This window comes from Dromiciops gliroides, chromosome 2 (assembly GCF_019393635.1).
Source record: "Dromiciops gliroides isolate mDroGli1 chromosome 2, mDroGli1.pri, whole genome shotgun sequence".
NCBI classification, from domain to species: domain Eukaryota; kingdom Metazoa; phylum Chordata; class Mammalia; order Microbiotheria; family Microbiotheriidae; genus Dromiciops; species Dromiciops gliroides.
The window spans coordinates 400,547,902-400,570,668 of NC_057862.1; the positions used below are offsets into that span (position 1 = coordinate 400,547,902).

The 22,767-nt window shown below is 44.0% G+C and overlaps 1 protein-coding gene and 1 long non-coding RNA gene across 4 annotated transcripts in view; one reads left to right on the forward strand and one right to left on the reverse strand.

Annotated features, from left to right (window-relative positions):
* Window positions 1–9,613: 9,613 nt before the first annotated feature.
* Window positions 9,614–13,018, reverse strand: IRX5 (iroquois homeobox 5; the record flags this gene model as incomplete). Its single annotated transcript, XM_043987335.1, is given in 8 exon segments — window positions 9,614–10,777; window positions 10,779–10,814; window positions 10,816–10,844; window positions 11,188–11,593; window positions 12,776–12,802; window positions 12,804–12,851; window positions 12,853–12,978; window positions 12,980–13,018. Coding segments are annotated over 8 exon segments (1,407 nt in total), but the record flags the coding sequence as incomplete, so codon positions are not given.
* Window positions 13,019–16,046: 3,028 nt separating this feature from the next.
* The window catches only part of LOC122742523, an 11,466-nt gene continuing 4,745 nt past the window's right edge, over window positions 16,047–22,767 (forward strand). For 2 of the 3 annotated variants that reach the window (XR_006354924.1, XR_006354926.1), the window contains exons 1-3: window positions 16,047–16,545; window positions 22,304–22,367; window positions 22,740–22,767. The exon at window positions 22,740–22,767 is cut by the window's right edge. This is a non-coding gene — a long non-coding RNA (uncharacterized LOC122742523). The remainder of the gene's footprint in view (window positions 16,546–22,303; window positions 22,368–22,739) is intronic. The other variant, XR_006354925.1, reaches the window with a different exon arrangement.

Here is a 22,767-nt window from a genome sequence, read left to right on the forward strand (position 1 = left end):
GATAGTCTTCCTGGCTGTTTCACAAACAATATACATCATTCCTGGGCTGTAGGTATTTTCTCTGGCTGTCCCCCACGTCTGGAATTTTCTCCCTCCTCAACTCCACCTTCTCACTTCTCTGGCTTCCTTTAAGTCACAACTAAAATCCCATTTTTTTTAAGCAGCAAGCCTTCCCCAACTCCTCTTAATTTCAGCACCTTCCCTCTGTTTATTTCCTATTTATCCTGTTTATAGCTGTTTGCATATATTTGTTTTTTATGTCATCTACCCCACTTAGATTGTGCGCTCCTTGGACCGACCAATGTCTTTTGTGTCTTTTTGTACACCAGGTGCTTAGCATCAGTGCTTGACACATACTTAATCAATGTTTTATTGATTAATTAAGACCAGATATTCAGCTCCAAATCCAGTGGTTTTTTTTCCTACTGCCCAACACTGCTACTAGCCCCTAGAGACCTTCTAAAATAAACCCCCTCACTTTAAAAGAAGTCTAAAACCCAGAAAGCCAAGTGATTTACCACGGGTTACACTGTTAGTAAGGGACAGAGACACAATTCAAATGGGACTCCCACTCTAATGGTCATTCTATGACACTACAATGCCCCTCCTAGAGTAAGAGAGGTGGGGGTTAGGGGGAGAAGATATATACAATTAGGGGACCTTTTTATTATAGCTTCGCAAAAACTAAATGCCCACCTTTTTATTTTTAATTTTTTTCCCACACCATTTTTAATGACAGAAAATCCTACAATCTCTGGCACATAGGAATTGGGGAAGCTGGAAGGGGAAGAGGATGGTGGGAATATCAGAACCAAGGAAAATGTTTAGTTGAATTTAGAGGTTCCAGCTCTTTAGGAGGCTGGCATGGTAGACTGGAATTTAGAAAATCTGGGTTCAGGAAAACATTGTACACGGCATCAACGACTTAGTGTGATGATCAGCTGTGATAGACTTAAGTCTTCTCAGCAATACAATGATCCAAGAGAATTCAAAGGAATCATGATGGAAAATGCTCTCCACATCCAGAAAAAAAAAAAAAGAACTGTGGAATCTGGATGCAGATTGAGCCAGACTGTTTCTATTTTTTGTTTGTTGTTTTTCTTTTTTGAGGTTTTTCCCTTTTGTTCTGATTCTTCCTTCACAACATGACTAATGCATAAATACTGTTTAATGTGATTGTACATATATAACCTATATCAGATTGCTTGCTGTCTTGGGGAGGAAGGGAGTAACATTTGGAACTAGTTAAACCTTATATAAAACAAATGTTGAAAACTATCTCTACATGTAACTAGAAAATAATAAAATACTTTTATGATTTAAAAAGAAAGAATATTTTAAAAAGAAAAAAATCTGAGTTCAAATCCCTGCTTCTCTCTATTGCTGTTACATTGGACAATTAAACCCTCTGGCTCTCAACTTCTATTTCTGAAAAATGAGGGGGTAGGACTATATGACTTCTGAGGTCCCCTTCGAGATCTAAATACCTCTGAAGGTTAAAACTAGAAGCTGAAATCCTGAAAGATATATTCGAATTAACTTTTCAGGTATTCTACAAGGCCCAAAGGGGAGTAGAGGTGCATGGGAGGAATCATCTAGTAATTTTTGAGTTAAAAAACCTTAGAAATCATCTAACCCAAACATTTTACACTCCGAAGAAATTGAGGCCAGGAGAGGTGAGGTAATTTGCTCATAGTGGCAAAACCAAGCCTTAGAATCTGGATTTTTCACTTCTTCCCCCAGTTATCCTTACACTACAATATATAGTCCCTCTCTGATCAGTCTACAAGACAACTGGAACCAGGTGGCTTCCACAGGATTCAGGCCCAGCTGGGGGAAGGTCCAGGCAGAATCAAAGGTCAGGAGGAAAATACAAGTAGAAGTAATGGAATTGGGTAAGCTATCCTGACTCAGCCGTACCCTTCTCCAACCCTACCTCTTACCCAGACAAACAAGTTCTTCCCTGCCCTTCATCAATGCTGGAGGGAAAGGGTCTCAACCAACAGGAGGGAGAAGGGTGTGTGTACTGGGGAGATGGGAGATGACCTTGGAGGGACTTTCCGGGGGTCATCACTCGTCAGATCTTTTCTTTCTTAGAGAAAGGTCAAACATTTTAACGCTGGGTCGATGGGAATCGCCTTACAAATCGCGTTGTATTGATCCCTGAACCCTCCTAGAACAAGAGAGCAGACATTTGCATCACCGCCACTTAATTTTAATTGCCCACATTAGAGTCATTAAGGCCCCAAACTGCACCTTCCTAATGTTTGTATCCTGACCCCTTCCCGGTTCCCTCACGTTGGCCTGCTTTTCTGGGCACCCAGGCGATTTTCTAGGACCCCCGGTCAGCTGAGATGGAATGACATCCGCAATCTTTAGTACAGGGCAGCTGACGAATAGTTTCCTTGGACGTTCAAGGTGCCGGAATCTGAAGCTCATGAGTCCTCGTCGGTCCGCACTCAGGGGCTCTTGGGTCTCTACTAGTCCCATGAACCTCAAAACTTACTACTTGACAGCCACGAGGTGGTGAAGAATCCAGCCCCACCACCGCCAGAGGGCGAGGGTCCAGGAGGGGGAACTAGAGGACTAGAAGGGGAGTGAGACGTGGTAGAGAGGGGATTATTGCAGAGACAGGAGATGCTGGAAGTTGCTAAAGGGTCAGTTCTGGTGGGAATTTGCCCGTTGGTTTTGTGGAAGGCACAGATTTTTGAATTCTGGGGCAGAACTCTAGGCCTCTCTCTCCGACATTCCACCCCCGTCCAGGGCCTGGGGTGGGGGGAGTTTATACTGCCCCTGTTTGATGAGCAGCGACCAATAAATTCATTAATCATCATTTTATGCCTCATCAAACACTTTCCAAGTCCCTCCATGGGAGTTATACAAATTAGCCCCTGAAAAGACAGTAATTTCAGTTTAGCGAGGTATAAGTGCTTTCTGATTGTCTCTGCGTGCAGGCCTCCCCTGACAAGCCAATTCATCAGCGCGTTGGAGATGTGGGAGCAGAGGCAAGGACGAAACATCACTCTTCGGGACCGGCTCAGCTGCAGGGCCCGAAGGCTCCAGGGTTTGGGAGCTGAGACGCAAATTGGCCACAGATCCGCAATCTTTGTCTCTGGGTTCCTTTCCTTCCCCAGACTACATTTTCTCCTTCCACAGCCTCTCCCGGCCTTTCCAGTCCCAACTTCTCGCCTAGGTACTTAGATAGAAGCAAAGGGGAGGGGAAAACTTAGCAAAAACCAGAAGACAAAAGTTTAGAATCAGAAACTCTCACGATTGGGTATTCTAGTTAGCTATCTTGACCTCTTCTTCATTCCTTTACGTTTTTTAAAGTACGGGATAGTGTCTTATTTAAACTAGTCCCGCCAGCTCTGGGCACACTTCTCTGCACACTGATGTCCCAGGTGTATGACACAGTGGTTGTTGGGAACGTCCTCCATTACGGAAAAGACTGTGTGCTGCTGGGGTGGACCAAGATGAGGTGAGACATGAAATATGTGGTAAGCCAAGGAGGACAAAACTGCTTGAGATCTTTAGAGAGAGGTTATCCTGGCCCGAGCTCTGCGTTTCGTCCCATTTGGGGGCCTGGGCTTGCAGGCCTGTTATCTTGTTTCTAAGACTGTGCTGGAACGCATTGTTGATGTCTCTGGCGGCCTATTCCAGAGCCATAGTTGGGTTCCTGAAGGAAGCGGGGGTCGGGGCAGGAGTGGCTATAAGTTAGAAGGCAATGGGCAGGAGAAAGTTCCCACTTTCACTGCTTCCCCAGGGTTGGGAGTGGGTTGCCTTGAGTTCACGAATCGGTAGAATCCAGTTGTACTGGAAGAGGCGAGGACTCCTGTCTCCAGACCTTATTAGTGTGGAGGGCCAAACCCATTCGTGTCCCGTCTGAACCTAGTCCATACTTTGGGCCCTTTACCCCCTAACAGAGCCAGGAAGCCGAATCTCAGAAATTCAATTCCCCTCGCTCTGCCGCCCCCACCTTTCATTAGCTTTCCCTCCACAATGCGCCGCATGCCTTGGAAAAATAACTTGGCAAATGGGGAGCCGTTTATCTCTTTTATCTTGGGGCCCTATCCAATTAAATAAGTGCACATTTACATTTGCATCCATCAGGCAGGATCGCAGAAAGCCTCGGGTTTGCTCCGAGCAAATAAAAGCAGATTTCAGTATCATCCGGGCGCAGGAAATGAATGCGCTCTCTGCGCCTGCAGCTCGGCCGGGGCTGGCGCGCAGCCTACAGCTGAACCCTTCTCCCCATGTAAGACAGACAGACTGAAGGACCAAGGTGACAGTTGGAGAGGAAGGGTCAAAACTTTTGGTCTGTACCACTCTAGGTCAGCGCATATTCGTTTGGGCATCTCTTGAAATCTCCGTTTATATCCCACTTGTGTCCCGCTACTCAAAGCTTTAGGGTCTCCAACTCAAATCATATTTATGACGGAAACGAAGTCACAGCTGTGTCTTCTAAAATCTATGCGGTTCCCACGGAGGCCTGTGGAGTTGTCAGAAGATGCCTAGCCAGATTTAGGACTTGCGAGTGCTGCGTGCTGGGGAGGTGTTGGGGACGGGCTCAAAACCCGCATAGAGGACTGAATGAGGGGCTAGGAAATGGTTGAAACTGAGTCCTAATGAGGCTGTACTTCTTTCCCCGATTTAACGGTGGTCGTAGACCCTTGAGACTTCCACGAGTCAAGTACCATTATCTATTGGTTTTAGCTCTGTGGAGAAAATGAGGTCGTATAGTGCGTTAAACCCGAGTCAAAACCAGATACAAGCACCAAAAATACATCTAAGCAAAGATTCTCATCGAGGGTGGGAGAGAGGGTTTCTGAGTTAAGAGCTTTAGCAACCAAAGGAGCCTGGGCCCTTCCACAATGGAAGGAGAGATTATAGCTTCATCCTAGCCTTGTGCCATCTTGAGCGTTTCTCTCCACTACCACCTCAAACACCAGATAAAAGAAGGGGAGCCAGGATGGCCTAATGCGGAGACTGAGGCTTAAGGGAACTAGGAATTTGGGTGTGGTGAGGTTGCATGGTCGTGTTTCCACCTGTAGCCATACATCCACACAACAAATTTTTTAAAGCATCTTGGACGAGGAAAACCCTACCTATTTTGACTTACATTTGGGCAAGATACGCCAAAATACATTTTTCCCAAAAAAAGAAAATCCAGAGGAGAAAGGATGATCGGGGAACTATAGATTCTCAGACACTGCATTCATGCTTGGCCCAGGTAGGAGCATCTGGGAGAGAAATGGATTAAGAGAGCTAGGTCTAGTACCCGGCAAAGAGAGAATCCTGCAGACATCTTGCTGCGGTTTCTTAGCTCTCTCATGCGTTATTTTCGTTATTTGTACCGAGGGTCCTGGTAATTTAGTCAATAAATGGACTGGACCGAGGCCCTCGCTGAATTCGCACTTAGGAACGATAAATCAGGACACGTCTAGTTAGTTCTCCACCACACCCATCTCCACCCCTCCCCGCCCGGCACGCTGAAGGAAATCTGAAGCCCGGGAGTCTGTAACACTCCCAATGACCGCTCCACCATTTTCCTCTCACTCAAATCCTCCCGAGACTTGGAGGAGATAGCGGTGTCCTCGGAGACCCTATTAGGTGGTTTCTCGAGTACGGGAAGTCCAGAGGCGACGAAACCCAACACCAGCCCTTCTCCTCAAAGAGAAAAAAGAGTCCTCCAAACCCTGACGACCTGACCCGATCCTGATGACCCAGGCCAACTCCCCTTCTCTGCATTTTCATATCCTTCTCCAGCCGCCTGTCACCTCCGGGCTGCGGGAAGTTACTATTTACTGTGGCAGCCAGGAAGGGACAGAGAAACTGGTCTAGCCTGATGCTCTGCAGGGCTAGGGCAGCCCTGGTGGCTAGAGTCGGGGGTGGGGTGGGGTGGAGTGAGGCAAGCCGCTGATTTGCCCCTTCCATCCAGCCCGTCACCTGCCCATCCCCCCTCCCTAACCCCCTTACAAGCATATGCTCTTCGGGGGTCATTCAACTTGACTGTCCTAGCCCCTCGGCCCGGCAGGCGGCGCCTTTCCTACGCGGGTTTAGAACCTTTGGTTCTGGGGACCAAATTTCCTGTTAAAAAATTTTGGATCAATGCCTTGCTCTGTGATTGGCAACTAGTTAGGGATCGACAGGTGTGCGAGGAAGGAGGGGAGGAAACATTCAGGCCTGAAAACAAAATGCTGCTTCCCCTTATCCTGAACAGAAGAAGTCTTACATGCTGTCCACACACGGGCCCCAACCAAAGCCAGGCCTTGATTCCCAAATTGTGGTGAATTAGGAGCAAAGTGTCTTTTGTAGGGCTCCTCTTCGTACCCCGGGGCCCGTCCAATGCTAGATCCTTCCCAGGGGTGAGGAAAAAGGTCGTCTCTTTGGTTAAAGACTCCCCATCCATTTCTTTCTCTAGGCCTAGAGTCTTTTCCTGCCCCTTTTAAGTTACTCCCAATTTTCCCTTCTTCATTCTCCTTTCTGCCCCACCTCCCACAGGAAACTGCAGCATTTTCTTGCTTTCGCTACCCGCCCCACCATCACTCCATCTCCACCTTAACCTCCCCTTCACACCCTACCTCCGCGAACAAGCAATTCCAATGGAAGCCGAAGGCGGGGGGGCAGTATTCAGTCCCCGAAGAGGCTATTTCCCATACCACAGTCCGGGGTGCTCTCTGGGCGATGATTGGCAGGACTCTACAGGGCAACCCTATTCACATTTCAAGGGGGCATTCAGCCGTCTCTGCTCACAGGGGACTAGGTGGGGCGCTCCGTCTTGTCAGACTCGGCCCAGACCCCAACCAAAAGGATATCTTATCCAGCCCTGCAATCTGGCTCAACCTAAAGCTCTGATTGTTAAAGAGCAAAGGACAAAACCTAGCGAAGCAGCCATCGAAATGCCCTAGGAGCACCGAGTTACCCCGTGCAACTTTCTCTCCAGTTACCCAAAACTAATCAAGTAAAAAAGACCTAAGTGGGGTTTGGTCCCCAGTGTCCACAGGAGACACACCCTCTGGGGAATCACTCAGTGACACCCTCCGCATTCCCAACACACTTTTCAAAAGCCCGCAAGCATACACGCACACCCTGAGTTAAGAGCTTTTTGGACACTACGACAAAGAAATGAAACTTTTTGTAACCAAAAGCTTAGAGATGATACTTAAATTCCTTAAACCTTTAACCAGCTGGGCTTTCCATCCAATTAATAAGACGTCGAGAAACAGGGTTAGCAAGATCCGAGCTCATATGGAGAATGCACATAAAAAAAAAAAAAAGGAAAAAAAAAAAACTGGATCTTACTCCTAACCAGTGGAAGAAAGGCTGTGTGGTACACGCAGGACCCCCTCTAATCCCTGGGGGCGGGGTTCCCTAAGAAAAGGGATCCCTGGCACCCTGTAAATAGCGAAGTACTAAAAGGTCTGTAAGGAACATCATGGGCTAGTGAGCCCCGCAGAACGCTGGAGAAAACGGACAGAAAGCCCCAGAAGAAAGTGTGAATTCAATCGATTAGCTAAGCATTTTAAATCTCAGGGCTGGAAACCACTGTGCCTAGCGGGTTTAGTTCTACTCAGCTTTAACTTGGCAAGCCTGAAGTGTTAGTCTAATTCGTTATTACAAAAGAAGTCTAATTTTGTTTTTAAATTTTCGTGTAAACTATGGGGTGGGGTGGGGGGTGAAACCTGTCTTCTAAGCTCGCTAGACTGCATTTCCTACGGAGTTTTTTTAAAAACTAAAAAATAAGTTTTTTTTGTTTGTTTTGTTTTTTACTTGTTAGCAGAAAGGGTACTTGGAATACATGCGGAAGAATCTCAAAAGGTGAACTAAACTGTGGGCCTTTGAGACCCAAAAAGGATTCCAAACTCTGAGAGGTGGGAGTATAGAAATTATCAAAATCTCAATTTTCCACAAACAATAATTACAAAACATCATCTAACGAATATGTAATTATTTTGCACTTTCCATCTTAGAATAAAAAATCTCCCCGTTATACATTACGTCACAAATTTAAAACTACTGAACCTTAAAAGGTTACTATTTTTAAATTTCTCCAGAATGAAATATACAGCGAGAGAGAACCTTCTTTAATCGTTAAAAATATATTTAAAATAAAGTTAAGTTTTGCCTGTGTTTGAAATAGCCAGATAGAGAAACCATGGGGGGGGGGGAGGGAAATGAACGTTGCTGTTCATTTGAACTGCTCCAGATATATCCTAATTAACAACGATATTATGACAGACACAATCTTTTTTACCACCCAAATTGTGGCTTAATAGACAAAATTAGTTCCCTCGTCGCCAGGCGTGTGTTTGTCGAAGTAACACCCTCTGGAGCACAGAAAATTTCCCAGGAGTGAATTATCGGCAGCCATTCATCCTCCTGGGAATAATGAGAAAAAAACAAAAACTCTTCAATTCCTTAATTCCAGTGGTCTGATAGTCTTGGAGAAGTTTTGTTTGTTTTGTTTTTTAAGTCTTGTTTGTGACTTGAATGGTGTTCCAACTTTATTTTAAAAATTTAAATACGTTCAAATTATTAATTTAAAAGATCCAGTTATTTGAGCCTGAAGAGATGAGTGAAGTTGGAATGGTTAAGTAACAACCAGATTGATTTGATATTGTCCCAACTAATTATGTAAATCAACTTTAACAATGGAAAACAACTTTGCAGGAATAGAGGCACACTGCTTCAGTTCCTTGATTAGATTCTTTCCAAGTCCCTCTCTCCCTCATTTACCCCCTTGTATCTCTCTCTTTTCAACTCCTCCCTGCCCCATTCCCTTAACAACCAATTTCTAAGTGTGCTGGCTTGAAATTCAGGACAAGTGTGACACCTACCTGTGAAAGCAGGGAACCATTCCTCTGCCCACCCGGCAGGCCCGGACAGAACACTGAGCCAGAATTGACAATTCGGGCACTATTTGTGGTGACAGAATTACTAATTTAATTCAATCAACCCAAAAGATCAATGCAAAATTTTGTTGGGGGGTGTGGGACAGTGATTGGGAAGGACCTTTCCCTGGTGGATACTTTCATAAGCATTTCTCACATTAAGCCCCAAGTACCTTTGAAATAGTAATAAGGGCTAAATCCGGCATAAATCGAACTCATTAGCTAAGTTCACCAGCTGATTACTTTGCATAAAACACGACACTGATTGGAAGTAATTAGGTTAAGAGATGGTACTCCGTGTATCTATAGCACACTTTTTTTCTCTCTTCCACGGGGTGCCTTATTGGCACATACAGTTTTGTTTCTCTCCCCCCCCCCGACCCCGCCCCCCACCTCCTCCCCATAAAACGCTTTACTTGGTCCTTCGTTTTTTCCCGAATCAATCTAATCCTGATCCAAATTTGGCGTTCAATTTTGGACAATATAAAGTTTTGGGGGGTCTGAAGCCTATTTCATTTACCATCTGGCTTTAGACGCCATTTCTAACTATTACTTGTACCCTTAAAATACCCCACTTTAAAAGTTTCAGTTAGCACCTTTTGTCACCAGGCTATGGGGATTGTGTAGGTTTCAAAAAAAAGTAAGTAATGAATAGCTTTGATTATGTTAAAATCTCTTTTAATTAAATATTTTGCATTTTACAAAGGCGACTCAGTTTTTTTTTAAATCTAATAAGTATAACCTGTTTCCTTTCTTTAATAATACTTTAGCTCATACCCAGAAAAATCAATAGGTGTAAAAAATTAAATTAAACTTGTATATTTAAACTATGAAACAGCTTGGGAAAACACAAATGTATATATTTATATTACAAAACAACATTAAATGCCTGTACAGGTGTCTTGATTTCATAATTTACTTCAAAGATATTGTATTATCAATTTAAATACAAAATGCTACATTAAATATACAGAATAAGATTTAATACAAATCCTTTTTTTTAATTTTTCTTTTCAGTTGGTTAAGACATTTTTGGTGGAGATGTTTACATTTTTATGCCACTCATCTCCATAAACTATAAACTTTTGGATAGGAGGGTTTATTTTATTTTTTTCTCTTGGTGGTGGAAAAATAACTGCCAAGGCCATGTTTTAATAAATTAGAAAAGTCCGGGGCCAAAGCAGCCCGTGTTAAATGTCGGACATACCTTTCTTCAGTTCAAAGGGAGAGTCTTTGCACAGGTCTAGCTGTGATTGGCTTCTGAGCATTTTCGTTTCTTTAGCCAAAGCGTCCGCTCGGTTCAACACGGTCTGGTTTAATCCATTGAAATGCGGGCCTGGGGCTGGGGCAGGACTCGGCCCCGGCCCTGGGTGGCCGTGCAGGTGGCCAAAGGAGCCATAGTTCGTGTAGCCGGGATAGAATGGGGCAGTGTAGTAGAGAGGCCGGGACAGAACTGCACCGCCGGGGAATGGGCACTGAGCTGAGGGCGAACGCGCCGGGGAGGGAGACGACCGGTTGCCAGCCAGGGTTTGCCCGGTTGTGGGCCCTTGCCCGGGGGGAGGGCCCTCACCACCTCCGCCGCCTCCTTCCTTGGACTTGTCCGAAGAGGTGGCGATCTCAGCTAATGACCACAGTTTGGGCTTGGCTAATACTGCTTGAGGCGGCGAGTGAATAACGGAAGGCCCGCTGGGGCCGGAGGGCAACTCTCCGGCTGGGTGTGGGACTGGAGCTCCCGGGGGATAGTGTGGCGAGGGTTCCTCGCCCAGCCTTGCAACTGGGCCAGAGGGAGAAGGGCCGCCAGCCCTGGGACCCCCTGGGAGAGCGTCCAGTCGGCCCTCGTGGGACTCTTTAAAATCCGAGTCGCTCAGGTTGCCTTCGGCCTCCTTCGCTTGCGGGGGTATGGGGCCCCTGCAGCCTTTCGCACTATAGGAGCCGCCTTCCTGATCTCCCCCCCTGCCATCGAGGAACACAGAGTTAGGGACGCCTGAACCCTACCTCGGCCATCCCTGTCCAGGACTCACTATTTCCCAGCTGAACCCCCGATTCTGTGACTGAAGGATAGCAGCCATATCCGGCCACATCCTCGGCCTTGCTCTTCTGGTACGCCCTAGTTCACCACCCTTCTCCCCCACCCCACCCCCGCTTCTCCCCCATCCCCCACGTTTGTCTCTTCGATACTCTCTATTGACTCTCTTCGATTTTTTAGCCGAGAAAACTTCGAGTTCACTAAGGTTTTCCACTCTCCCATCCCTTCTCCAACATCAACCCAGGGTCCCATTACTTTGCGCCCACCAACCTGTTTCTGGGGCCTCCGCCTCTCCTTTATCTTCCGGCTTCTGTGGCTCATCCTCATCGTTCTTCTCCAGGTCGATGTTTTCTTCTTCTTCCTCGTCCTCGCTCCGGTTCCGCGGGGTCCAGGTCATCTTGTTCTCCTTCTTGAGGCGCCTCCGTGCATTGGCGAACCAAGTGGAGACCTGAGTGAGGGTCATCTTGGTAATGATGGCCAACATGATCTTCTCGCCCTTGGTAGGGTACGGGTTCTTGCGGTGCTCGTTCAGCCAGGCCTTGAGCGTTGCCGTGGCGTCCCGGGTGGCGTTTTTCCGGTAGGCTGGATCCCCATAGGGATAGGACCCCAAGGGTGCAGCATAGGGATGGTATCCTAGGGACCCCGCCATGCCCGGGGTGTGGTCGTAGGGTGAACCCTGCAGAGAAGATAGATAGGCAGTTAGAGTATGGAACCAGAGCCCGATAGGCGCTAGCTGTAGGGCACAAAACGCCCCGTTTTGTCCGAGACAGACGAACACTGGTTCTACTCTGGGAGGGAGCATGGCCACAAGGGACAGCTCTCTGGCCTACTGTGGAACAAGGCTAGTGGGCCTAGACCCTGAGTGAAACAGGGTGGTTGCCTCCCTCCATCCTGCTCGAGGCCCCCAAGACAGCTGAGTAGTGGCCCACAACCTCTGGGATACCACGGAGCAGTTCCTGGGAAGAGCGTGGTGGTGTTGTGACACACCACAGCCCTGACTGCCTGGGTATTTCCGCCTTTCTCTCTTACGGACACTGCCACCTCATTCTTGACAAAACCCGAAGCAGAGGAGCAGAGAGGCGCTTGGACTCGGCAGAAGCCAAAGCCTTTTCCCCTTCCTTCTAACTATAAGACTGACGGGGTGAAGAGTTATTTCAGATAGGCAGAAGGGAAATGAAAACCAAGAAAGGAAAAACCCAACGCCACTACAATCACACAAAACCGGGACCACCAGCAGAAACCGAGGGGCGGTTTAGGAAAGTGCGCTCGTACCAAAAAATCCCGGTTGCGCCGCACAGCAGCTCGACTATCCTTTCGGAAATGTAATACCTCTAATCGGATTGCAGGAGATAGGATTACGGATATTGCAGTATTTTGGAGGACTAATTAAAGGCGAGGCAGAAGACATTTACATATGCTTATCATCTTTCTCCCCTGATTTTTTAAAAAATTGGGGTGAAGAAAAAGGATTGCCCGAAGGTATCCAATGTTTTAATTAAACGATGCACTTTAATTGTCGATTGCTGTGTTGCAATTTACCCTGAAATCCCTTTTTGGCAACACGAAGGCTTTCCCTTCCTACCCGACAGGACATCTTTTTGTCCCTGAGAAAGTACTTTGACAATTTTCTTACCAAGGGTCAGCTACATCAAAACAGCTAAAGTTTGGAAGGAGGCACCTAAACCACTTCATTTGTTCCTCTGCGGAAACATAAGGGTAGCCTCGCCAGGCTTTGCTTTAACAGCGCCCCCCACCCCCAACCCAAGCCCAGCCCAGCCACCCACAGACATAGAAAGATACAGCTTTCAGCCCAAGCCGCTCGCCAGGCAGCTGGAGCTGTTCCCCCCGTCGGTCTTACCACGTACGAAGTGAAGGCGGCGGCTGTCAGCGGCCGCTGGGTCCGTGCCGTACTGGAGGTGAGAGTTGTAACCCGGAGGAAGGAGCGGTAAAGGCGGTAGATCCAGCGTAAGGAGAAAAGCGGAGCCCGAGGAAGAGCCGGCCAAGTTCATCGGTGCGAGGTCCCGAGATGACGCTGGTGCTGTAAGCCGGGCAGGAATAGAGCCGCCAGGGAGGCAGACGGCTGGTACAAGTAGCCCTGAGGGTAGGACCATGGCCAAACAGAGGCATACAGTGCCCGGTGCAGCCGCGGAATGGAACCCGGTCAGCCCCCCTAGGAGCAGAGGTGCCGGGGCGGCTGGGCGCCCCGGCACAAGCAGGGCGGGCGGCTAAGAACCTGGCCTCCGGGCTCTCCGCGGCTACAACTGCTCCTCGTTCTCTCCCAGCGCCTGGAGGGCTAACGCTGCACGGCTGCCGCTGCCTCTGCTCCTGCTGCGGCTCCTCGCTCTCAGGTTTTTTCTTTTTCTTTCTTTCTTTCTTTCTTTTTTTCCTTTGGACTGGGGGGCTCTGCTTTTTGCTTCGCAAAGGTCCTGCCAAGATGCTAAGTTGGAAATTGAGGATTCTGACGCCTTCTACGCGCCCCGAAGCTCCTCCTTCCCGGGGTGTTGTCAATGGAAGGAATGGCAAGATCCTGCTGGGCGGCCGCAGCCAACCCGGCCGGCAGAGAGCGCCTCTCCCTCTCTCCCTCTCTTCCTTTCCTTCTCCCTCTCAGGCTAGCTGGCTGGTTCTCTTGCCCCTCCCTCCTTCTGTCTCTCCCTCCCTTCTTCCCTCCCTCTTTTCCTCCCCCTCTTCCGCCTCCCCTCCCCCCCTTTCCCCCTTGCTCCCTCTCTCTAGTTGCCAGACTCTAGCGCGCCGGCCCCTGGATGACATATTCACATCCCAGCCGCGCCGATCAGCTCCAACTTTCTTCATTAGCTAACTACTATTGGAGCCGTCACATTGCTGAGGATTTATCGCAGCCAGGATTGCCCTGGAATACAAGCCAATCCGTTTATGAAAAATAAAAGAAAGGAGATTGAATATTCGCTCATTTATTTCCTCTGTTTTCTTTCCACAGTAAATACTTGAGCGGATAAATAACGAAGATAAGAGTCTAGGCGTGCAATTGGCTGCATGGAGACCCCTGCCCTACAGGAGCTTCTTTCTCTACCACTTTAGGAAACCCGGACCAAGTCTGATAGGCAGAAACGACGAGACAGCTGTGTGCCCCGGAGAGGAGACTACAACAGCAATGTTAAGGAAGTGTGGAGTGAACCCAGCCAGGTCCCGAGCAGGACTCGGCCAGCAGCAGGTGGGCAAGTAAGGGGCCCTTTGAATTAACGCATTTGTCTCCCGGGCTTTTCTCCACTCTGCTGGGAATGCTGGAGGTGGGGCGGGGCTGGTTTTTATCTAATGTTTCTCTCTCTCTCTCTCTCCCCCTCTCTCTCTCTCTCATACACGCACACGCACACACGCATGCACAGTCTTTTTCGTCACACACTCAGTCCCCCTTCTCTCTAACACACATACACACATATGCGCGCTCTAGCTCTCTCTCTCTCTCTCTCTCTCTCTCTCTCACACACACACACACACACACACACACACACACACTCAGTCCCTCTTCTAACTCTCACACACACACTCAGTCTCAGTCTCTCTCTCTCTCTCTCTCACACACACACACACTCAGTCTTTTTTCTCTCACTCAGTCTCTCCTCTCACACACACAGTCTCTCTTTTCTTTCACACACTTAGTCTATCTTCTCTCTCATTCTCTCTCACAGTCTCTTTTTTCTCACACACAATCAGTCCCTCTTTTAACTCTCTCACACATTCAGTTTCTCTCACGTATCTCTTTTCTTCCTCGCTCTCACACTCCCCTCTCCCACACACACTCTCACAGACACACCATTCTCACACTCAGTCTCTCTCCTCTCACACACACTCTTTTCTCTTTTCTCTCTCACACACACTCAGTCTCTCCCGGCTCTGGCTCTCCTCCCTCCCCCCCCCTCTCCTTTTAATTGAGGGGGGAGGGTAGATGGACAGAGAGGACTACGAAGAGAAGGGGGAGTTGGTGGCGGCAAGAGCTTCTCCCTCGCCTCACTGAGAAGCATAAGCGACTACTGTTTAGTGCTCTCTGCACCCAGGATCAACCATGCCTCCCTCCCAGCCTCCTTTCCTGTTCCGGCACCAACACGCCCAGTCAGATCTAGGGCTCTTTTTTTCTTTCTTTCAATTCCTTTCTAGTCTCTCTATGGTTACACATTCAATCCCCACTGAATCTCTGTGTGTCTTGCATTCAAGTACACAGGCAACCAGAAAATATTTATGAAGCCCCTAAAAGGCACAAACATAGCTTGAAGCCTCTTGCACACACACATGCAGAAGCCACATACTCAAATACACAAATACAGAACCAAACAACACACAGAGGCACAATCACAAGCTTCATATAGACACGCAGTCAGTCACCAGTCTCACATTCAGACACATGGAAAAACCTCAGAGAGATACACACATATCTCATACACTACAGAATAACATAAACATAGACATTGGCTTCTGACAAAGACACATTCAGAGCCACAAACCTTATATACACAAAAATATACAGGGTATCAAACACTGCCACACAGTGCCTTTCTCCAACCAGCATTAACACTTGAATCTCTTCCCTCTCCTTCTCTCTCACGCACGTTCTCTTTGTCGCCAATTTTTTGTGGTAAGAGTCACAACGGCACGGTAGCTCAGACACCCCAACATGGCCAGTTGCATTATAAGTGTCGTAAGAATGCGACTAGCACAGTTGTTGGGCACACAGAGATCGATAAATACTTAGCTAACTCATGCTACCACATACTCCTCGATATACATACTTCATAGACTCATACACTCAAACTCACACCCAAGTTTCTTTGATGTGCACAAGTCACACTTTCCTTTCTGGCCTTCTGCCTACTCTAACATACTAACACCCCTACACACAGATTGTACATACACACACTTCCAAGCTCTTCTAAATGAGCCAAGACTCCTCCTCTTTTGTGCCCCGCCCCGCCCTCCTAGGTTCTCTCCTTTCGATCTAAACTACCCCAGACTACATTCTCCGAGAGCCTCTCTGTCCGCCCCGCCTCCCAGAGTGGCTTTTACCTCTGATTGGACGCTGGCTTCAACTGGCTCCGCCCTTAACGTCGACCTTCTCCTCCTTCCAGAGTCACGGCGCCGCGGACGGGGGTGGGGTTGGGCGGGGCGCCGTGGGCGCTATTGTCATGGAGACGAGAAGCGGGCGACGTTGGCGGCTGGGCCAAGCTGACTGTACCCGGAGCTGTTGCGGGGCTGGGAGCGCAGAGCACAGGCGAGGTGGAGGTGGCCCGGAGCGTGAAAGATAAGCCGCCTGGCGGAGCTGAGAAGGCGACTCTTGGGGGCCCGTGAGGAGGCAGCGGCCCGGGGGCTCTACGTGCGACGCCGGGGAGCGCCCCCCCCTGGTCGGGCTGAGCTGTCTAGCGAGCTCCTCCGCTTCCCTCCCTCCTTCCCTTCTTCCCTCCCTCCTCCCGCCCCTTAGCGCCAGCCTTCGGCTCCGCCTGCGCCGCGCCGCTCGGCTCCGCAGCAGCCCTTCTGGCTGCCCGCCCTAACGGTCTGTAACTGCCGAGGGCCCAGGGAACCAGTCCGCCGGCGCGCGCTGCCCAAGGGCTCGTGAGGAGGCCAGGCTCTCTAGGTCCGCGCGCTGCCGCCGCCTCGGCGAACCAGGTGAGCGGCCTCAGAGGGCGGGGGCGGGTAAGGGGTTGACGTGGGCCAGAAGGCCGGCTTTGGTCACCCGGGCCCGTCGGCTCTCGGCCGAGTCACTTCTTTGGGACTGTGTCAAAAGTGTGTCCGCAGCCGCCCCCAGCCAGGCTGTCTGGCTGTCAGTCTTGACTTGACTTTTGTGAGTGCTCTGCCACGTCTTCCTCGAGGTCAAGGTCACGGCGGGGATTACTCCAGGACGTGGAGCAGGGTCTGAGGATACACGGGGAGGGGGGGGGGGGAGAAAGGGGTGGATGGGTCACCCTGCCAGCCGGTCACTCCCTGCGTGAGGGCCAGCCTCTACGTGTTTGTGTGTGTGTCCGAGTGTCCGAACCTGCGTGCCGAGGTGTGACATCCTTACGCACGCGTGTGTGTGTGTGTGTGTGTGTGTATGTATGTGTGGTGTGTATGCACGCGCGCGCGCCCTCTCCCCAGTCGCTGCAGTGTTTCATGTATTCCTCCCTAATCCAGAGGGTTGATTAATGAAATGTAGCCAAAGAGGTTTGTGCCATCATGAATATAAGAGTCTGTCAGGAAGACATCCTCATTACATAATTCCACCACTTTTATTTTTCTCCATCTTAAGGGAAGAGCTGTAGAGAATACTGGAAGATACTGAAACATTTAGAGTTTATGGTTCTATTGCTGTGGTTGTCACCTTCGCTTTATGTCAAATTTAAGACTCATTTCTTAAGGATGTCTCTATTTTCTGCTTTATTTGCACATTGATAGCTCTGTTGCATGACTGGCCACCACAACCGTTTGCTAGAATAGAATTGTATTAAAATGTGAAAGGGAGGACTAATCTTTAGCAATTTGACTGAATTCAGATATGATGATCCTGATGACTCAACCATTTAAAAAGGAAACCTTTGGAATAACTTGTTAATAAGTACCTTTGTTTTGGTGTTGTTTTTTGTTTGTTTGTGGTTTTCTGTTTTTTGTTTGTTTTGGTTTGGTCTTGACTACTATAGATTTTAATTTTTATCAATATTCAGCTAAAATACCTGATTTATTAAATTTGATAGTTGTCAACAAATATATGTCCTCTAGTGCCTTTATGTCAGTGAAAATATTATTTTTCTTAAAAAGGAGGTGTGGCTACACTTTCTTGACTGTGGCACCTGAATACATTTTTCATAATTGAGTTTGTCATTTGAACTTTTTTTTTTTACATTTTAACTTAATTTGAAGATACATTTGTGTTGAGATTTTTAAAAATTAGAATTTACCTGTCCTAAATGTATAATTAGGAAAGAATTAGATGAAAAGATTATATTACAGTTTGTCATATGTAGATTTCACGTGTCTGATTTATGTTTCATTTCATAAAACACCTCATCGACAGCAATTATAACAAGTAATTATTTATTTTACATTTTTCATGTCTGACAAAAGAATGTTTTTCAAATAACATGTATTAGATATGTAACGATTTCTTTCTATTTCTCTTTGGGTTTGATGCACATAGAATACAATTGTCTTTGTAGAAAGTTAATAGACTTTTCCTTTTATTTGTCTAGTATAATAGTTTTTCAAGTATTGAACTTTAAAGACTAATAAAACTAGGTCTGCTGTATTTTAAAGATCTAATCATGCTTGTGTGAGACAAAACTAGCACCAAGAAAGGCAACAGATTGGTTTTGTCATATCACTTTGCTGTTTTGGAGTGTACTTAAAGGATTATGATTGATAATGCTGTCTTGCCAAGGAATGTTGACACAGGTGTTCACCGTTATCTTAATTAAGATCCTGAAAAAATGTTGTCTATATGGTGTTATAGAAAGGACCATATATTTTTTAGGCATTTTTGCTTTGGGAAGATTTCACTGTACCCAAAACCTTACTTAAAATTTCCTCAATCCTCTGGAGACAAAATATTGTATAAAAAGAGGATAAATTAATATCAAGTATGGTGTTACTAATGCTACTTGTGACTTACTGACTGTATCTTCTGTGTTATTGGTTTTCTTTGAATCGTGATTTGATTGAATAATGGTGAATAGTTTAGAAAGCAATGTATGAAGTAGAATATTTCAGATACATTTTAGTAAAATAGCTGATGATACGTTTTTAGAGGAAGGAAGTTTAAAATACAGAAAAGAAATATAATAAACTATATAATGCTGATGCAAAGAAAAGATTATTCCTGTTCATTTTTAGAAAAATCATCATTCTTATTAGAAACCCAAGTTCACTTTTTTCAAATTATAAAGCAGCTAATCTAATCTCATCATGATTGTAGAATGCCTTGTTTTTGTTTCAGAAAATATAAGTATGCAGAATGAAAATGAGGTAACTATTTCTTCCTTCAAAAACAGATAGTCAATTTATTAGTGAAGAAACATAAATATACGATTAATATTTTAAACCTCTCAATTTTAGACTGTTACCTGTAACATACTATAATTCAATACTAATACCTCTTCTCAGATTTCTAGACAGAAATGATGCTGGTATTATTGATTAGAAAACCTATATATATATATATATATGTTATAGACTTTAATATTAATAATGCAATAAGGTGGGTTTTTTAACTCTTTGCAGTCCATTATTTTCAGAAAACTAATTCCATATGATACTTTTTATATTAAATCACCATCCAAAAAGAGGAAGTGAAAGAAAAGAGAAAGATGCAATAGGTAGATGATAGAAGCCATGTGTAGATTCCACAAGGTCTTTCCTCATGTCATATTTAGTTAGTTAGAAATGAGAAACTATGAATTTATAGAAGACAATTTCTTTTAAAATTTTTTTTTGTTGAAACTAAAACAACTCTTTAAATCAGCATAGTATTTTTATTGATAATTTATAGATTTTTTTCTTTAGAGTATGACCAAACATCTTTAGAATGTTATGTATTTGAAATCTAAAAAAAATTGTATTATAACTGTTCTAAGAAACACAATGAAATTTCAGATTACTCTATTGGAGCACCAAGTTTAATTAGCTGACTTCGGTTTTTATGAATAATGCAGAGTGATTATAAACATAATAGCCTAATAAAGTAGGAATATTTGGGGAGTTTTTTAATTGTGCAAAAATAGCTAACATGTAAAAACAGATGGAATCTTTATGATCATTGGGTGAATTGAATTTCTTAGGAATATTGAAATATTTTGAAACATTTTGTCTCAGGGGTCTCACATGACATATTGAATGTAGTGCCTATATATGAATAATGTACAACCTACAGTCAGCTTACAACTGTTTTTCCCAATTTTTACTTATTAGTCCAGTGTGCCTTAGAAATGTTCTTATTTATCTGCACATTTATTAACTATTAAACAGAATAAATTTTTTTAAGAATAGTTAACACAGTAAGAACATATAATTTTTTCTTATTCACCAATAAAACTATTAAAATGATGATTATGTATCCATGAATGCACAATATTTTTATATATGTGACATACTTAACTTGGTTTAGCTTGGCAATTAACTTTTTTCAAAATTGAAAACTGGCATTTTAAAATATTAAATTCATAATCCTTTTTAGTAATGTTTTAAAAGTAAGACTATGATTTTCTTCTGCATTTGTCATTTATTATAATCATCCACTTCCCCTTTTGCTTTTTTCTGTAGCTAATCTTCTAAATTTTGATATATAAATTCATTTTCTATAATAAGAAGTGGTGTGACAATGGAAACTAGATTTGAAGTTCATATCTGATGTCTTTAAAGTTGTTTTCAGTGTTGTGTGATTCATGACATGGTATTACTTACATTTTCTTTGCTTGGGATAAGCTTGATAGTTCCACAGTACATCTGTTGTATACTTAGGCCATTTCTTAATTATGGGTTCCTCTGATAATGTCTTTCTAAATTTACTATTTTATATTCTTAGTCTCCTCCCACCCCTTTAAAATATTTTCTGTAAGGTAAAAACACACAAACCAGGAGGAGAAAAACAATGAATTATTGTTTTGGCAGAAATATTTACATATGTCATCCAGAGCCAATTATACGAAACATATAGCGTTATGTAAGATGTGCTACTGAGACTTAAACTAATATTTTGAACAAATACATCAATTCATTATGCTTAAGATAATGATCGGATATAAAGCTAGCTTAAATTTCTCATTATGTCATTGTAAGAGCTGTAGCTTCTTCATATGTAGTTCTACTACCCCTTCCTTCAAGTTAGTTGTTTTTTTGTTTTGTTTTGTTTTGTTTCCTTCCTGGTATACCATTACCTTCTACCAAATCTCCAAGACACTTGTGAGATTGTATTTACCATGCTGTGTTAAAAATTAAAGTTAGTCTACATGTTATTATATAGGCATCAAAGGCTTTCTTAAGTATTGTTCCTGACCTCTTTATGTTTATTTTCTGAGTTACTAATACCTTCTCTACTATTGGTCTCTATAGTATTCAGTTTCACATTATTATTTAGGCATATTCTCCCCCTTTGAGGGGGATTGGAGGCATTAGTTCTTATATATGGACACATCCATATGAAATAATTAGACACTGCTGTTAACATACATGTATAAACACATATAAATGGGTAGCAATAATTCAAAACTAAATAGTTGGTTTCTTTTATAAATGCAATTTTCAGATAATTATTTTGGTAATTATACATGTTTTGTTTACAATTTACTTCTTTTAAATTTTATTAAGATCAAATATTAGCACTTAGATCATGTCATGTATGCTTAGTTATTCTGAAGATCAAATGCATACATATGTGCTCTGATTGCTATTACTAATTGAATTTGAATCCTAATTTAGGATTTGAGATCCTCAGAAAAACTGTAGAAGTTACAGTTTTGAAAGATAATTGGTAGTATTGTTCAGTAGCTAGAACAAGAAAAAAGAATTCAAAAAATTGAACTTTTTGTGCTTGCAGTGAAAAGTGTTGTGCAAAAAAATTTATAACAGACTAATTTTATCAAAGGATATTATAGTTTGCATAACTTTGGATAGAACACCTTATGATTTTATGTAATGCTTGTTCAGATGATAAAAATAATACTTGCTCTCAACTAGATATAAAATTAGTGTGTTCTATGAAAAGTTAACTTTTAAATAATGCAAACTTGTTTTCACCTGTTAATAATTTCTAATTATATTTGAGATGTATCTTTGTATTTTATATACCACAGAAGAAAAATCAAGTAAGAAACATATATATGTATATATCACATTAATATAAATGAAATGTTATATTAATCAGTTTACCTGGTAAACAATCCTTAGCGGATTAAAAGGCATAGATAGAAGTGTAACAGTAGCAAGAAAGAAAACATTAGTAGTTCGTTCTATTTAAGCATTACTGAATATAGGAAGACTGTACATGCATATGTCTATATCAGATTGGTTAGGTCTTATAGCTATTGCTTTCACTTAAAATTATTATCATTAAAAATCATGTTGTGTGTTGTATTTTAGATATGATGTAGTTTTTCTAAGTATAAAAACATTAATTACTAACTTCCATTTTTGGACACTTTGGTAATAGCAATGTATGAAAAATGAAGTAAATATATCCATGGCTGTAGAATGAGTTCACATTGATTAATGGGAAATGTTGTAGGAAATATTCTTTCATGGAAACACAAAATTCCATGTTTTTAGAAATCTAACTTTTCTAAGAATTAAGTCACTTTGAACTGTTGGTGATGTAAAGGAATTAAACTTTAATTCATGGAGAAAGATAGTAAAATGTTGAAGCTGGTTGTGGGGGGTAACCATTGTTACTTTTCTCTTTAAGATTCTACAATCAGTGGTGGATCTTCTAATTATGAAAGAAGGAAAAATTATTCTGAAGATTTAAGGTAATTTTTTTGTCTTAACGCTTTTCCTTTCTAATCCTGAACCATTGTTACTTCTAAGGACTTCTTATAGACTAATGTTTCTTCCAGGTTCTAGTGTGGAAATATAAAGGGTTTCCCTGCAAAACAATTGAGCTGGCTACTCAGATAACTATGGGCTGCTTTAGAAGCAGCTGGGAAGTATCCCTTAGGTTTTTACTCAGCACCATACAATAATTTCCTTCCTGAAGTAAGAGCTGTAATTATTTACTCTCCTGTTGCCAGATATGGCATTTTAGTTTATGGTCAAAATTTCAAAAATATATTGAGCCTGCAGTTTCTCCCCATGTGTACTTCCCAGTTTTCTGCTTATTTAAGTTTGGAATATACTTTCAGGTTGATTAACTGGCAGCCAGAACTAAAC